At 39.3% G+C, this 18,616-nt stretch overlaps 1 protein-coding gene across 11 annotated transcripts in view; it reads right to left on the bottom strand.

Annotated features, from left to right (window-relative positions):
- The window catches only part of SMAP1 (small ArfGAP 1), a 193,409-nt gene that overhangs the window by 127,801 nt on the left and 46,992 nt on the right, over positions 1–18,616 (bottom strand). For all 11 annotated transcript variants that reach the window (XM_016955787.2, XM_016955788.3, XM_016955790.3 and 8 more), the window contains one exon: positions 895–1,028. In XM_016955787.2, the coding sequence (XP_016811276.1) occupies positions 895–1,028 (134 nt within the window). The remainder of the gene's footprint in view (positions 1–894; positions 1,029–18,616) is intronic.

Here is an 18,616-nt window from a genome sequence, read left to right as displayed (position 1 = left end):
GATTGCATTTCCCTTTATGCTCTAGCCAGCGAAAAGCTCAAAAACTAATTTAAGATGGAACCAAATAAATTATGCTTGACTTTACAGCCTGAAGATCTCCATTCTGTTTTTCTACCCTTACTTCACCCCATTCATGTAAACTATTGGGTTAAGATTCTGAGATGTATCATTGAGTCTCAACCACATATATTTATGTATTTAGCACTTCATAGTGACTTAAAAGTAATTTCAAAAGGGCATAAATAAGTGGTGTAACTTCACTGTGAATTACATAATAAGACCAGTAGAAGTACTCATTTTTACAATAGTGGCCAACCTTAAAGATAAAAAGTAAGATTTTGAGAATTTAAGACTGTCACATTGGGAAAATGGCAAACTTTTAAAACTACAAATCCACCTCTAGCAGAGTTAAACCACTCATAAATAAGTTTAGGTTGGTCATAAGAACATTTGTTCACTGGGTTGTCTTACAGCTTCTGGGCCTTGTCTGAAAACTAAGAACACCTCAGAACAGAAAGGAAATTACTCAAGTCCATTTTTAGGCTACAGGTGGTTTTTTATTTTATCTTTACCCAGGCTCCCTCCACTGATAAAAAAATAAAACAAACTATGGAATTATACTGGCAAATTTTATCAACAAGAGAAATGATACTTTAAAAACACTTTAAAATCAACATTTTAGAAAGTATAGATTAAAAACTGACTTTACTATAGACACAAAATGAAATAAACATCTGTGAACTGAAAATTCAAATATTCCAATTTTATACGTGGCATATGCCATTTCAACATACAAAACTACTTTTCAATGTTAATCCTTAGATGCAAGAAGGGTTAAATATTTTTAAATCATTTTAAATATTTTAAATAATTTCTTGGTAACGTAATGTTTACCTGTATCTGTTCTGCTGTCCATTGGTCTAGGTTGACTGATTTGACCCTGGATATATGAACCCCAAGATTTCTATGAATTCCAGCACATCTGATGCAAATAAACACACCAATATTCCAGGAAGCCCATCGAGGACCTAATTTAGAAGAAGAAACCACAAAAAAAAGCAAATGTTAAAAACAAAAATAAACATAACAGCATATTAGAAGCATTCTCGGTTTTATATAATTATAATGGAAGCTTACAGAAGTCACATGCTCAAATTTTCAAATGGTACTGGCGGCAGTCTGCTAAGAAGACATGTGTCTTGGCAATCTTTAAGAACCTTATTGATTTTACTCATTTTGCTTTCCTAGAAACTTCCCCTCCACTCTAAGATTTTAAAACTAATTTATATAAACAGCTTCTTCACTTAGCATATTTGAATCAGGAATAGTAATACCCTACTGTAAAAGTAATTTCTTTATTAAATGCATAAGATATGCACAAGATTAACAACAAATAAAAAATCAAAGACATTTCAAAAATTAAATGTAGAAATTAACAAGAAAAAGACAACCAGCCCAATGGGAAATAAGCAAAAAGATATGAATGAATAATTCACAGAAGAAATTTATGGCCAAAAAGCATGAAAATATGCACAGTCTCACTGGTAATTAGTGAAAGTGCTCTTTAACTCTACAGTTACTTCCATTTTGCACCCAACATTCTGGGAAAAAAAATTTTTAACTACTAATTGTTGGCAAGAAGGGGAAACAAGGACTGCTTCAAAAAGCGTTGCATCAACATGGCTAAATCTCACATATAACACTGACATTAAAAAAGGTCACAGATGAATATATACAGTGTGAAACCATTTACATAAGTTGAAAAATATGTAAAATAATAGCATACTGCATATTAATTAAATGTATCTACAAATTTCATGAAACTGAGGCAGGTAACTGGTGGTAAGGAAACAGGATGTGATCAGGGAAGAGTTCACTGTGGGCTTGGAGAGCAATAGTAGCACTCAATTGCTAAGCTGTATGGCAAGAATATAAACTTTTGTTTCAGTAACATATAATACGCATATATGAACTGAGGTGTGCTACAAAATGTTAGTTCTTCAGGTCATGGTCAAAAAGTTCTGAAAAACACTGCCAAAAAACTCACATATGAATACAAGAATACAAGTCTTAGCTGTACAAGTCTTCATACCTTTGAATATATTCTTTCATAATAATTTTTAAAATTGCTTCAGATTTTTTCACATATTGCTTGTAAAATTAATAAAGTAAAAATGGAAAAATAAAAGCAATATCTGGAAAATATGCCAAATATTCAGAATCATATTACTAACAGACTTCTATAAATTAGTTGGTTATGAAAAATGTATGTATATAGTAAGAGATATCAATAAAAATCAAGTAGCTGGACACAGTGGCTCATGCCTGTAATCCCAGCACTTTGGGAGGCCAAGGCAGGCGGATCACTTGAGGTCAGGAGTTTGAGAACAGCCTGGCCAACATGGTGAAATCCGGTCTCTACTAAAAATACAAAAATTAGCCAGGCATGGTGGCAGGTGCCTGTAATACCAGCTACTCAGGAGGCTGAGGCAAGAGAATCACTTGAACCTCAGAGGCAGAGATTGCAGTGAGTCGAGATCCCGCCACTGTACTCCAGCCTGGGTGACAGAGAGAGACTCTGTATCAAAAAATTAAAAATTAAAAATAAAGCTTTTTTTAAACATAGCCTTCTGTTTTAAGTACATGCTGTTTATCTAAAGGTACAACAACATTAAAGCTAGTAATTACAATATAGTAAAACTAAAAATAATGCCCCCCCAAATTCCTTAATTACACAGGAGGAAGATTATGCACATGCAACTTATCCTCAAATATCCTGCTTTTAAATTTGAGAAATTACATCTATAAACTGGCAAACATACATCTGGGACATCTGTGACAACTCTAGATAGAGCTGCCTCCCCCAGTTACTTTCCACTCTGTCTCATCATTTCTAACACAACAATTTACAACGTTTCTATCTGTTTTGAAGCTTACACATTAAGGTAAATAGTTACAGAGCAATAGCTGGAGGGTTTAATTATTTTTAGCAAGTAAGTCTCAAACTAAGAAAGGTTAAACAGATATGCAGTGGGCCAGAAACAGTGGCTCACACCTGTAATCCCTGCACTTCGGGAAGCCAAGGTGAGAGGATAACTTGAGGCCAGGAGTTTTGAGACCAGCCTGGGTAACATAGTGAAACCACAGTGGTCTCTAATAAAAATTGAAAACTACACACCACACGTAGTGGTGAGTGCCTGCAGGTCTAACTACTTGGGAGGCTGAGGCAGAAGGATAGCTTGAGCCCAGGAGTTCAAAGGTCCTTTGAGCTATGGTGGTACCACTGCACTCTAGTCAGAAAAAAAAGGCGGGTCAGGGGGAGAAGGGAGAGAGAAGGGAAGCAGAAATGCACAGTGAATTCTAGATCAGTGTCTCTCAAACCCTAATGTGCATGCACATCAACTGGAAATATCATGAAAATGAAGACTCTTAATTCTGTGACCCCCAGAGTAGCTCCTAAGGTTCTGCATTCTAACAAGTTCCCAGTGATGCCCATGCTGCCATCCACAGATGACATTTTGAAGAGCAAGGTTCTAGAGCATTCTCCACAATCTTTAACTCAAGCATTCAACACACTTCCTGATTTGCTTTCATATAACTAACGCAATTAAGGGACTGATAAATGTGGCAGCAGTAAGAATGGAAACGAACAAATATGAAATCACCAGGAAGAACTGACAGGGCTTACTCATAGAAAATACAGTGGCAAAGGAGAAGGTAGAGGCCAAAATGCAAGTTCTGCACCTAGGATATAAAGCATGAGGGTCCTCGTGGAGTCAGAAAACTGCAGGAGATCCATTGAATGCTTTAAATGATAGTGATACACCAAGATGAAAATGTCTGGCAGGCAATTTAGAATATAGGACTAAAGTTCAAACTGGATACATACACACATACACACACACACACACACACACACGCACACACCTTCTTTTTTTTTTTTTTTTGAGACGGAGTCTCGCTCTGTTGCCCAGGCTGGAGTGCAGTGGCGTGATCTCGGCTCACTGCAAGCTCCACCTCCTGGGTTCATGCCATTCTCCTGCCTCAGCCTCCTGAGTAGCTGGGACTACAGGCGCCCGCCACTTCGCCCAGCTAATTTTTTGTATTTTTAGTAGAGACGGGGTTTCACCATGTTAGCCAGGATGGTCTTGATCTCCTGACCTCGTGATCCGCCCGCCTCGGCCTCCCAAAGTGCTGGGATTACAGGCATGAGCCACCATGCCCAGCCTCACACCTTCTTTTAAGATGAGAGTTGCAGTACCAAGAACAAAAAAAGCAAAAAAGCACAGTACTAAATCTTAGGGAGAAAATGAAAGGCAGTAAAAGTAGAGAATGAGGTCGTTTCAAAGAAAAGCTGTTTTCAAAAACAGGAAAAAAAAAAAAGATGTTCAATAGTATCAAATATTCCAAAGAAGTCAAGAGTAATTGGGCTAAGAAAGAACATCTGGATGTGGTAACTGAGGCTGAAAAGTATTAGGTAACCTCAGAGATTAGGCAGAGCAAAAGGGAGGGAGCTCATCCACTCTGAATTCATTATCAGAAGAAGAGGGAGAAAGATAATTCACCCAGTCTGAATTCCATTACCAGTTTACACTCTCGCACCATTTCAGTTTCCAACTCCAAACCTTTAACAGTTTCCTGTTTTCCTCTATATTAGATTATAGGAAATATTTATCTCCTGTAAATGCCTACACTCATAACAGCATGTGACACAGAATGTGCCACAATAGGTATCTACTCTTTTTTCATTTGTAATTAGTTCTGTCTCCTAAAGTAGATGGTAAAGTTCTCACTAGGAAGGCTCTTATATAACCTTCTGTATCACCTACAGTAAGGGAATCGACTATATAATTTTAAAAATCTGCTAGATCTGATGACTCAGTCAAATACTCAAATGTTTTGATTCCTGAACAACTGATCTACTATTTTTAAAAATGGAAATAAATCTGAAAATTATGGCAAAAATCACTATCTTTAATATCAATTTTCCCATTCTTCCTTTAAGTAATAAAGGCTTCTGAATTTTACCTAGAAATGCGGCTGTCCTGATAGGAAGACTACATTTCTCAGCCTCTCCTGTAGAATGTAAACAGAAATGATATATTTTGCCATTAACCACACTGGGCCTGTGTTCCCCTGGCCTCTTCCCCTTTTCCATTTGCTAGGAGACAATAAGGAATGAACCTGCAACCTTGGATCCAATTACAAAAGCCCCATGGTGAAGATGACAGAACTACTCTACCCATACTGGACAGTTCATGTCCAGGCCAATGTGAAGGAGAAATAAACTTCTACCCTGTTTAAGCCACTTTTTTTTTTCTTTGAGACAGGGTCTCACTCTATTGCCCAGGCTGGAGTGCAGTGGTGAAGATCTTGGCTCACTGAAATCTCTGCCTCCCAGGCTCAAGTGATCCTCCCACCTCAGCCTCACAAGTAGCTAGAACTACAGGCACATACCACCATGCCCAGCTAATTTTTGTATTTTTTGTAGAGACAGGGTTTCACCATGGTGTCCAGGCTGGTCTCAAACTTTTGGGCTCAAGCATTCCACCTGCCTCAGCCTCTAAAACTGCTGGGATTACAGGTATGAGCCACACTGCACACGGTCAGTGTGAATTACATTTGAATGTTGGTAACAGCAAACAGAACACACAATAGATTTAGCAATCCCTGATTTTAGAGCCCAAATTCTAAGAGGGGTTAAAGAATAATAAAAGACTTTTTCATCAAACCTGAGTTTTCTAGATCCAATTTAAATCACCAGTTATCTATTATGTGTTTATTTTGACCAAAGTATTAAACGAAGATGACAAAACACAAATCCTGCCTTCAAGGAGCTTGAACTCTGATAATCATATAATGGTTATAGTAATAAGTACAAATGACAGAGGAACATAGAAGAGGTAAAAATTAATGTCAGCCAACAATATTAATGCAGGCTTTGTAGAGACAGTGGCATTTGATGTGATTATTATGTGGGTTGGGCGCAGTGGCTCACGCCTGTAATCCCAGCACTTTGGGAGACTTAGGTGGGCAGATAACTTAAGGCCAGGAATTCAAGACCAGCCTGGCCAACATGGCCAAACTCCATCTCTACTACAAACACAAAAATTAGCTGGGCGTGTTGGTATGTGCCTGTAGTCCCAGCTACTCAGGAGGCTGAGGTGTGAGAATCGCTTGAACCCTGGAAGGCAGAGGTTGCAGTGAGCCGAGACCCTGCCAATTCACTCCAGCCTGGGTGACAGAGGGAGACGCTGTCTTTAAAAAAAAAACAAAAAACAAAAAAAGACCTCAAGTTACACAGCAGGTAAAGTCTGGACAGGGTAAAGAACAAGGTACATTCTTGGTAAAATGAACAGTGCCCTCCCATCTTGAAGAGTTTCAGCTATACTGTAATATATAGCCAAAAAATATAACATTGAAGTACCTGATGACTGCTAAGCTTTTTATTTAAATGCTAATTTAAATTTCGACATACACACACACACACACACACACACACACATACATATACACACACACCCCTAAAATTTGTATAATATTACATGACTACTAACTTTCAGATAAAAATGACAGTTTTAAGGTATGGAAATCCTGCAGAAAGTGGAAAAATTAGGTTGACTGATAAATCACTATTAAGTATAAATAGTGTAAAAGACATTACATGTCTAAAAAATGAACAGGAATTTTATTGAGATCTCAATACACTTGCCTTGTAGCTTTCACATGATTTGAGAAATAAGATAAAACTGTGTGCTCTTCTGAGAAGAAATTTCTCTTCAGTTTCTGATTACCATGATGAACTAGCAAACAGAAAAGCTTTCTTAAATATTTTTTACAAAGAAAATACGATGAGGAAAAAAGAATTTAATGCTAACTAACAGTAATTTTAAGACTTATTCTATAAAGCCTTCTCCAATGCCCCAAGAGCACTTTTAAAATAACATTTATCACAATGATTTACAGTTAATTGTTTTATCTGTCTTTTCTGAGAAACAGTGATCTCTTTGAGAACAGGGACTTCATTTTATTGATCTCTGTATGTTCTGTACCCAGCACAATGTCTGGTATAAAAATTTAAGCAGTTTCTAGCTTACAAAGGATAGCTAAGACCTTGAGCCATCTGGGTTACTGCTGCCAAAACTGCTAAGGGAGTATTTTTAGAGGAAACTACCATCTTACTAAATAAGTAAGACATTATTCATCATATTTCCAAATATACTGTCTGGTTTAATCCTAACAAATATGCAAAGTAGGTAATATTACCACTCCATTTTAAAGATTGAGAAATTTAGGCTCAAAACATAAAGAAAAAATGGAGAGCCAGCTGAGACCATGACAGAGGCAAATCTCCAAATGCAACTGTGAATACTGTGTCTCCTACTATGGTAATTCCATCATTCCAAACGAAATTCCCTTATACTGGCTGGGGGATTTTACTCTACTTTGTCAGCTTTTCGAAATGCTAAGTCACTTCCGTTGAGGCTAATGATATAGGTTTAGAGATGCAAATTATCTATTCATCTCTCCAGAACTATCAATCCTTCTAAAATTATTATAAGTTTGCTTTATTTCTTTCCTCATAATACCCAAGATAAAAAGAAGTAAGAATTGGATTTGGTTTGGTTTTATTTGTTGGAGAGGGAAACTGCAAAGGGTAGAGAATTTTGCCCAAGGAGGAACAGAAGAGGAGGGCAAAATCAACTGAGATGTAAACGTTAATTCTTGAGGCAGCATCATAGTAGTGGATGCCCAGGGAAAGAGACACACACCAAACTCAAAGATCTCAAAGAGAAACTACATATGTCAAAATATTATCCAGGATCAGGCAGGAAACAAGGAACAAACCCTTCTCTTTCCATACCACAGGTCCTTTGTTCTTTATGCAAGAGCACTGACTAGCCCTTCACTGCTCATGGTCAGCTATACTATGGGTCGGGTATGTTTGTGAACTACCAGGAAAACCAGGAAACAAACCATAAAAACAAGTTTTCCCTCAGGCCTGTAATCCCAGCACTTAGGGAGGCCGAGGCGGGTAGATCATGAGAGGTCAGGAGATCAAGACCATCCTGGTTAACACGGTGAAACCCCGTCTCTACTAAAAATACAAAAAATTAGCCGGGTGTGGTAGCAGGCGCCTGTAGTCCCAGCTACTCGGGAGACTGAGGCAGGAGAATAATGTGAACCCGGGAGGCAGAGCTTGCAGTGAGCCGAGATCACGCCACTGCACTCCAGCCTGGGCGACAGAGCGAGACTCCGTCTCAAAAAAAAAAAAAAAAAAAAAAACACTGGTTAATTTAGGATATGGAGTCTGAGCAAATACACAGAAATGCCAGCTAAGAAGCCATTGACTCAGACACTATCATATTTAAAAGATTTCACATTTCAACCCAAAAGTTTAAATAGAAGTTTCATAAATAGCATTTGGACAAAAGTTATTTTACATTTCCAAAAGGTTTCTCCTAGCAAATACACTCAATAGAATGTTTGGGAGTTTTTTAATATTAAATATATTTCATTATATAATATTTTATTAAGAAAAAAGTTCTTTAAAATATTCCTTTTTAAGTAATCTTAAAGCTACTAACATATTTTGCTATGACCTAGTCACCTGTGGTTATCTATGTCACGTTCATGTTTTCCTGTAAAGAAGCCTCGGCAATGCTAAAAGATGACATGTAGGTATAACATTTTACAACTAGACTTCCTGCAAAACCTTTATAAACTTCAAAAGAGTTTAGAAGAAAGTTTCCACATACTATTGCTGATTAGAAGAAAGTTTCCACATACTATTAAATCAATCATTTCCTAAAATGAAGCATTAATGGAAGGCAAGTGATTGTGATCACTCAAAAAAATAAGTTCACAGAACATTTCCTATCTTGACCAGGTGCAGTGGCTCACGCCTGTAATCCCAGCACTTTGGGAGGCCGAGGCAGGCGGATCACCTGAGGTCAGGAGTTCAAGACCAGCCTGGCCAACATGATGAAACCCCTTCTCTACTAAAAATACAAAAATTAGCTGAGCATGTGGCAGGCGTCTGTAGTCCCAGCTACTTGGGAGGCTGAGGCAGGAGAATTGCTTGAACCCAGGAGGCAAAGGTTGCAGTGAGCCAAGATCACAACACTGCACTCCAGCCTGGGTGACATGATTGAAATTCCATTTCAAAAAAAAAGGAACATTTCCTATCTTAAAAAAAGAAAAAAAACAAAACAACAACAACAACAACAAAAAAAAACCTCAAATACCCCAGCAAGTACAAACATTACCCATAAAAATGAACATAGTTAATTCTTCTAAAATTTGTCTGAAACAAGACTGACATTAAATAAGAAAACATTTTCATTTTATTAAAAAACAAAAGAATTGATATTTAACTCATTGCAATCTTTTTTTTTCAATATATTTGGTAAGAAAATTGTGTAGAACCAAGCAAACCAATAACATAATAGAAAATAAAACCTTTGAAAGAAAAGTTCTAAAATAAATTATTTTAAAGCTCCCCTACTCAGAAAGACAGCACCTAAGTTGTAGTATTTAAATAATTCCCTCGGAATTGCTATTTTTTTTAGGAAAAAAAGAATCTGTCACATTCAAACTCAGAATAGCAGCACATGCATTCACCTCACAAAGATTTACCGAGAGTCTACTACATCAACACACTGTTAAAGGCTCTGGGGATATAGTAGTAAACTAAACAGATAAACTCCAGCCATCATGGAACTTATACTCCTATGGAAGGCAGTATACAATAAGCAAACATGTGAAAGTAATAGTGTATCAGTGTGGTGAATTTTATGGAGAAAATGGATAGGGAGTACAGGTGAGAAAGGGGGAGGGAAAGGTAGTCATCATGTGGTCAGGGAAGTTCTATTTGACCAGTGATCTGAAGGAGTTAGGGGAACAAACCATGCAGCTATCTGGGGAAAGAGTAATCAAGGCAAAGGGAACAATAAGCACAATTAAGGTAAAGGGAACAATAAACACAAAGGCCTTGAAGAACGATATGGCTTCTTCACGTTTAAGGTATACATTGAGGGATTCCTTAAGAAATGTTTAATGTATGTTTAAGAAATACCAAGGAAAGCCTGGTGCAATGGCATGTGCCTATAGTCCCAGCTACCTGGGAGGCTGAGGCAGAAGGGATGCTTGAGCCCAGGAATTCAAGGCTGCAGTGCTGGAGCCACTGCACTCCAGCCTGAGCAATATAACAAGACCCAATCTCTAAAAAATAAAAAGAAATACCAAGAAGGGTCCAAACAAACAAACAAAAGAGTCTATAAAGGGCCACTTTTACATCCCTATAAAATATAATAAAAGTTTACTCAGAAATGTTTTTAAGCGGTTGCTGCCCAAACAACCTATTCCCTAAGTATAAAACAGCACAGTCGGTACTGCTGGGGATAGGCCCCCAAATCTGGCCATAAACTGGCCCCAAAGCTGGCCATAAACAAAATCTCTGCAGCACTGTGACATGTTCGTGATGGCCATGACGCCCACGCTGAAGGTTGTGGGTTTACCGGAATGAAGGCAAGGAACACCTGGCCCACCCAGGGTGGAAAACCGCTCAAAGGCGTTCTTAAACCACAAAAAATAGCATGAGCGATCTGTGCCTTAAGGACATGTTCCTGCTGTAGATAACTAGCCAGAGCCCATCCCTTTGTTTCCCATAAGGAATACTTTTAGTTAATCTATAATCTATAGAAACAATGGTTATCACTGGCTTGCTGTCAATAAATATGTGGATAAATCTCTGTTTGGGGCTCTCAGCTCTGAAGGCTGTGAGTCCCCTGATTTCCCACTCCACAGGCTATATTTCTGTCTGTGTGTCTTTAATTCCTCTAGCACCACTGGGTTAGGGTCTCCCTGACAGAGCTGGTCTATGCACAGTACATACACATAGTTCTATCATTTTAATTCAGTGCTTAGCACATGCTAGTAAATATGAAAGAAGGACAAGAAAGAAAGGATTAAAGCTAAGTGAGGAAAACAATGCTAGAATTCCTCCAAAGGATGTTCTGGGCATGCGCTACTGTTTCTGGAAAGGGTCAAATGGCAAAAACAAAAATAATTTGCTCTCTACTACTCCCTACTCTCCCTAAAATTCAAAGTCAAATTGTGGGATATAGGGCAGGCAAATATATTAACAGAGGCTGATGGCCATTAATTATCTCAGAAGGCAACCTCTTTACAAATGCTCTAATTTCAATCTAACAGTATGCTTTATTTATGTGGCACTGCCCTTCATTAGTACTTGTAGAGCTTGACAAATTTGTTGTCCCTGACATTATTGTGACAATTGATGAAATGTAAGTTCTATAGATATCAATGATAATTTCCTGATTTTAATAAACGTACTGTGATCATGTAAAGTCTTTGTTATTAGGAGATGATATGCTTTGGCTGGGTCCTCATCCAAATCTCAACTTGAATTGTGTCTCCCAGAATTCCCATGTGTTGTGGGAGGGATCCGGGGCAAGGTAATTGAATCAGGGGGGCCAGTCTTTCCCATGCTATTTTCGTTATAGTTAATAAGTCTCACGAAATCTGACGGGTTTATCAGGGGTTCCCACTTTTGCTTCTTCCTCATTTTCTTTTGCTGCTGCCATGTAAGAAGTGCCTTTCACTTCCGACCATGATTCCGTGATTCTGAGGCCTCCCCAGCCATGTGGAACTGTAAGTCCAATTAAACCACTTTTTCTTCCCAGGCTCAGTTATGTCTTTATCAGCAGCATGAAAACAGATTAATACAGTAAATTGGTACCAGGAGAGTGGGGTGTTACTGAAAAGATACCCAAAAATGTGGAAGCAACTTTGGAAATGGGGAACAGACAGAGGTTGGAACAGTTTGGAAGGCTCAGAAGACAAGAAAATGTGGGAAAGTTTGGAACCTCCTAGAGACTTGTTGAATGGCTTTGCCCAAAATGCTGATAGCGATATAGACAATAAGGTCCAGGCTGTAGTGGTCTCAGATGGAGATGAGGAACTTGTTGGGAACTGGAGTAAGGTGACTCTTGTTATGTTTTAGCATAGAGATTGGCAGCATTTTGCCCCTGCCCTAGAGGTTTGTGGAACTTTGAACTTGAGAAAGACAATTTAGGGTATCTGGTGGAAAAAATTTCTAAGCAGCAAAGCATTCAAGAGGTGATTTGGGTTCTGTTAAAGGCATTCAGTTTTATAAGGGAAGCAGAGCATAAAAGTTTGGAAAAAACTTAGCAGCCTGACTATGCGATAGAAAAGAAAAACACATTTTCTAGGGAGAAATTCAAGCCGGCTGCAGAAATTTGCATAAGTAGCAAGGAGCCTAATTTGCATAAGTAGCAAGAAGCCTACAAATCATTTTCATAGAACAAGTCCTTTTCTCTCTAACCCCAAACTTTTCTTGCTAATTTCACCTACTACTGTTAAGAGTCCACAAGATATCAAGATATTAATCCCCGTGACCATGGGGAAAATGTCTCCAGGCCATGTCAGAGACCTTCACAGCAGCCCCTCCCATCACAGGTGCGGAGGCCCAGGAGGAAAAAGTGGTTTCATGGGCCGGGCCCAGGGTCCCCATGCTGTGTGCAGCCTAGGGACTTGGTGCCCTGTGTCCCAGCCTCTCCGCTCCAGCCGTGGCTGAAAGGAGCCAATGGCTTCAGAGGGTGGAAGCCCCAAACCTTGGCAGCTTCCATGTGGTGTTAAGCCTGCAGGGAAACAGATGTCAAGAACTGAGGTTTGGAAACCTCCTCCTAGATTTTAGAAGATGTATGGAAACGCCTGGATGCCCAGGCACAAGTTTGCTGCAGGGGCAGGGTCCTCATGGAGAACCTCTGCTAGGGCATTGTGGTAGGGAAATGTGGGGTCAGAGCCCCCACACAGAGTCCCTACTGGGGCACCACCTAGTGGAGCTGTGAGAAGAGGGCCACCATCCTCCAGATCCCAGAATGGTAGATCCACTAACAGTCTGCGCTATGTGCCCAGAAAAGCCACAGATGCTAAACACCAGCCCATGAAAGCAGCCGGGAAGGAGGCTGTACCCTGCAAAACCACAGGGGCAGAGCTGCCCAAGACCATGGGAACCCACCTCTTGAATCAGCATAACCTCGATCAAGACCTGCGGTCATGGAGATCATTTTGGAGGCTTAAAATTTGACTGCTCTGCTGGATTTCGGACTTGCATGGGCCCTGTAACCCCTTTGTTTTGGCCAATTTCTCCCATCTGGAATGGCTATATTTACCCAATACCTGTACCCCCATTGTATCTGGGAAGTAACTACCTTGCTTTTGATTTTATTTTACATGCTCATAGGCAAAAGGGACTTGCCTTGTCTCAGATGAGAATTTGGACTGTGGACTTTTTGGTTAATGCTGAAATGAGTTACAACCCTGGGGGACTGTTGGGAAGGCATGATTAGTCTTGAAATGTGAGGACATACAATTTGGGAGTGACCAGGGGCAGAATGATATGGTTTGGCTGCATCCCCATCTAAATCTCAACTTGAATTGTATCTGCCAGAATTCCCACATGTTGTAGGAGGGACCCAGAGCAAGATAATTGAACCATGGGGGCTAGTCTTTCCCATGCTATTCTCATTATAGTTAATAAGTCTCATGAGATCTGATGGGTTTATGAGGGGTTTCCACTTCTGCTTCTTCCTCATTTTCTCTTGCTGCCGCCATGTAAGAAGTGCCTTTTGCCTCCCACCATGATTCTAAGGCCTCCCCGACCATATGAACTGTAAGTCCAGTTAAACCTCTTTTTCTTCCCAGTCTCGGGTATGTCTTTAACAGCAGCGTGAAAACCGACTAATACAGGAGACAAACGCTGAAATATTCAGGGATATAGAAGCATTTTGGCTATAAGTTCAGGGGGGAAATGGGTGTGTTTGTACACATATATAAAGGACAAAGAGAATAAATGTGGTAAAATGTTACCATTTGAATCTGGATGGGAGATTCAAGGGTGGAAGAGAGAACTGTATTAATAATTTCCTTCATTTCATTCTTGCTTCCATTTGTAAAAATGAATAAAAAATGAAAATACTTGTGTATAACCATTCAATGACAATAATAATAAAAAGAATTTTTTAAAAAAGTATCCCTGTATCCACACTATGAAGATCAGTTTCTTCATTTGAAAATACAAATACCACCATCTACTACATTCAGGTAACTGCTATGAATACCAAACGACAAAGTACATATAATGAAAGCACTCTATAACTACAAATCATTTTTCATAGAACAAGTACTTTTCTCTGTATCCCATACTTTTCCTTGCTAATTTCACCTGCTACTGTTAAAGAGTCCATAAGATATCAAACCTTTAACTCCAAAAATCTACATTTCTTTAGTCATGCAATTCCACTGATTATATATGTTTTAAAATAGGTTTTTAAATGTTTTTATAATAATCTTTTCAAGGTGAAATCACACATTAAAAATACACATTAATTATTAGATACTTGTCAAGATAAGAAAAACAAGAAAGGACTTTTTAAAATAAGAAAATGTGGCATATCTCTAGTCTTCATCCCTTCTCCAAGCAACACTTTTTTTTTTTTTTTTTTTTTTTTTTTTGAGATGGAGTCTTACACTGTCACCCAGGCTGGAGTGAAGTGGTACAATCTCAGCTCACTGCAACCTCTACTTCCCGGTTCAAGGGATTTTCCTGCCTCAGCCTCCCAAGTAGCTGGGATTACAGGTGCCCGCCACCACGCCCAGCTAATTGTTTGTATTTTTAGTAGAGACGGGATTGGATCATGTTGGCCAGGCTGGTCTCCAACTCCTGACCTTGTGATTCGCCCGCCTTGGCCTCCCATAGTGCTGGGATTATAGGTATGAGCCACCACGCTCAGCCCCAAGCATCGCATTCTTATAACCAACTTGGATAATGCCAATTAAATATGTCCAAGATGGAATTCATTTTTCCTTTCAGCCCTTCCCTCTCTCTTCCTCCCTCCAACATTGCTTTTCCACATTCCCCCAACTTAGTTGGTGATGTAAGGGGAGAAATAAAAATGTCATTCTTGCTCCTCTCTTTCTTTCATTATCCTTAACCATTTAATCAAGCAAACATCTTGATTATTTTATCTTCTCTTTTCAAATTCGTGACTTTACCCTCATCCCAGCTGGACCTCTGCCCCAGTTCAGGATCTCATTAGCTACAATGTCCTCCTGGTTCCAAACACTGCTTCTCAGATTCATTAACCCATTAGACAAAATTTAATTTAATATGCATACGTACACATGTGTGCATGCCTGGTTGCCAGTAAACAATAAAATTTTTTAAGTCGGAAGGGGAAAAAAAAAACACCAAAAAAATTGGAAGGGGAGCTTGTGGAGCTTGTGGGGAGGATGGAATATTAATAAAATAGTCATTTTATTTTAGTCATTGCTTCTATAAAAATCTGCTCTGTGAAAACCGGCAAGTGATAATTCACCTAACTTTTTCCTTTCCCAATGAACAACACTAAAATAGATATATAATATAAACTTCCTGAAATTCAATATATTATTTTCTCATCATCAAGTATTTAATCTTCTAAGAGAATATACCCAGGAAAAAGGAGAACCAATTCTTAAAGATGCCATGCTAGTAAAATGTAATTTTTAAAAAAATACTCCTGGTTCTATTTGAATGGCATAACCAGAAACAAAACCACCTAAAAATGTGATCTGAAAATGTGTTAGCAGTGACATCAGCAAGATGATGGAAAAGGAAGCCTGTGGCTTTACTTCCTCCCACAGAAGTACTGAATAAACATGTATACACAGATCAATTTCCTCTGAGAGAAAGCCAGAAACTGGCCGACAGTCTCCTATACATGGGGCAACTGAGAAAACATCCACATCCAAACAGGTAGAAAAAGTTTAGACACACTTGCACACAAACCCCTCCCTGTGCACTGTGCCAAACAATCAAGAAGGAATCCCCAATACCCAGCTTCTAACTAAGGAGTGAAGGGTTGGACCGTGCATGTAAGTGACCCAACTTTTGCAGTTCTCTTAGAGGATTTGGCTCCTAAATCACCTAGCTCTAAGAGCAAGAGTGTCTTGGTATTCATGAGTTTTCCTGAACTGTGGACAACAAAGAGACAGTGCAGCCTAAATAAGTGTGCAGGCATCTGCCACAGATCCTCTCTCCAGCTTAGTGTGGAATGAATGGGAGATAAGCTCTGGCTCTCAGATCTCAGCTTCTCCCTAAAGATGGAATGAACTGCAACACACATCTAACACACCAATCTTCCCACCTGCATCTCAAGAAACTAGCTTCTAATTCATCTGGCAGAACCTGGCACACCCTAATTCCTGGAGACCACTAAGAAAGAACAAAGAGTGTAGTTTGGACAAACAAAAAGATTTTAGAGGTACCTAGAAACCCTGGCTGGCCTAACTGGTAAGAATCATCTCCTACACAACACCAGTCTCACAAGACTAGTAGAGGCAGTAGTCTTATCTAATGCACAGAAGCCAAACCAAGAGTGAGGGCAATAAAGAAACAGAGAAATATGTTCCAGATAAAAGAACCATGTAAATTTTCAGAAACTGACCCTAAGGAAATGATGATATGCAATTTACCCAACAAGGAATTTTTAAAAATGGTCATAAAGATGATCACTGAGCTCAACAGAGCAATGCATAAACAAACTGAGAACTCAACAAAGTGACAGAACATATTTTGAAAGCACCAAACAGAAATTATACAAATGAAAAATATAATAACTGAACCAAAAAGTCAAAAGACGGGTCCAGTAACAGACTAGATCAAGCAGAAGAAAAGATCAGTGAACTCCAAGACAGGTCACTGGAAATCATCCAATCTGAAAAGCAAAAATAACAAAGAATGAAAAAGAGTAAAGACAGCTTAAGGCAGGGGCCTCCAACCCCCAAGCCACAGACCAATACAGATACTGGTCTGTGGCCTATTAGGAACAAGACCACACAGCAGGAGGTGAGTGGTGGGCAAGTGAGCAAAGCTGAGCTCCACCACCCCTCAGATCAGCAGTGGCATCAGATTCTCATAAAAGCACAAACTCTGTTGTGAACTGCACATGCAAGGGATCCAGGGCACATGCTCCTTATGAGAATCTAATGCCTGTCACTGTCTCCCATCACCCCCAGATGGGACCATATAGCTGCAGGAAAACAAGCTCAGGGCTCCCACTGATTCTACATTATGGTGAGTATATAATAATAATAGAAATAAAGTGCACAATACATGCATGTTTACAGCAGCACAATTCCCAATTGCAAAAATGTGGATCAAATGCCCATCAACAAGTAGATAACTGTGTTATGTATCTGTATGATGGAATACAACTGAGCCATAGAAAGGAATGAATTAATGGCATTCTCAGCAACCTGGATGGGATTGGAGACCATTTTTCTAAGTGAAGTAATTCAGGAATGGAAAACCAAACATCATTATGTTCTCACTCATAAGTGGGAGCTAAGCTATAAAGATTCAAAGGCTTAAGAATGATACAATGGACTTTGGGGACTGGGGGAAAAGGGTGGAAAGCGGGTGAGGGATAAAATACTACAAATTGGGTTTAGTGCTCGAGTGATGACAGCACACCAAAATCTTACAAATCACCACTAAAGAACTTACCCATGTAACCAAATACCACTTGTTCCCCCAAAACCTATGGAAATAAAAAATAAAATAAAATAGAAATAAAGTGCACAATAAATGTAATGCACTTGAATCATCCCAAAACCCTCCACCTCTCCCACCTACCCTACTCCACCATCCCAAGTCCATGGAAAAACTGTCTTCCACAAGACCAGTTGCTGGTGCCAAAAAAGTTGGGGACTGCTGACTTAAGGGACTTAAGTGAAGCCATCACAATATAGGCATTATCAGAGTTGCAGAAGAGAGAAAGAAAGGGACTAAAAACACATTCAAAGATATAATGGCTGAAAACTTCCCATGCCTGGGAAAGAAAATACAAATCCAGATTCAGGTAGCCCAAATGATACCAAATAGGATTAATCCAAAGAAACCCACAAAGGCTAGGTGCAGTGGCTCATGCTCATAATCCCAACACTTTGGGAGGCCAAGACAGGTGGATTGAGCCCAGGAGTTTGAGACCAGCCTGGGCAACATGGAAAAACTCTGTCTCCACACAAAATACAAAATTAGCCAGGCATGCTGGCAAGTGCTTGTGGTCCCAGAAACTAGGGGTACTGAGGCGGGAGGTCCTGAGCCTAGGGAGGTCAAGGCTACAGTGAGCCATGATCACACCACTGCACTCCAGCCTGGGCAACACTATAAGACCATGTCTCCAAAAAAAAAAAAAAAAAAGGAAAAAAAAAAAAAAAAAGAAACCCACACAGAGACAATACATTATCATCAAATTGTCAAAAATTAAAGACAGAGAGGATTTTGAAAGCAGCAAGAAAGAAGCAACTTGCTAAGTACAGGGGACTCTCTATTTCTTATTAGATTTTTCAGCAGAAACCTTGCAGGCTGAAGGGAATAGAATTATATATGCAAAGTGCAGAAAGAAAAAAAAATTGTCAGCCAAGAATACTATACCCAGCAATCCTGTCCTTTAAAGCTGAAGGGGAGATAAAGGTGTTCTCAAACCAATAAAAGCCAAGGTACTTTATCCACTATACCTGCCTT

This window comes from Pan troglodytes, chromosome 5 (genome assembly GCF_028858775.2).
Source record: "Pan troglodytes isolate AG18354 chromosome 5, NHGRI_mPanTro3-v2.0_pri, whole genome shotgun sequence".
Taxonomy (NCBI): Eukaryota; Metazoa; Chordata; class Mammalia; order Primates; family Hominidae; genus Pan; species Pan troglodytes.
Note: the sequence above shows the minus strand (reverse complement) of the source record. Positions and strands in the feature narration are given on the sequence as shown.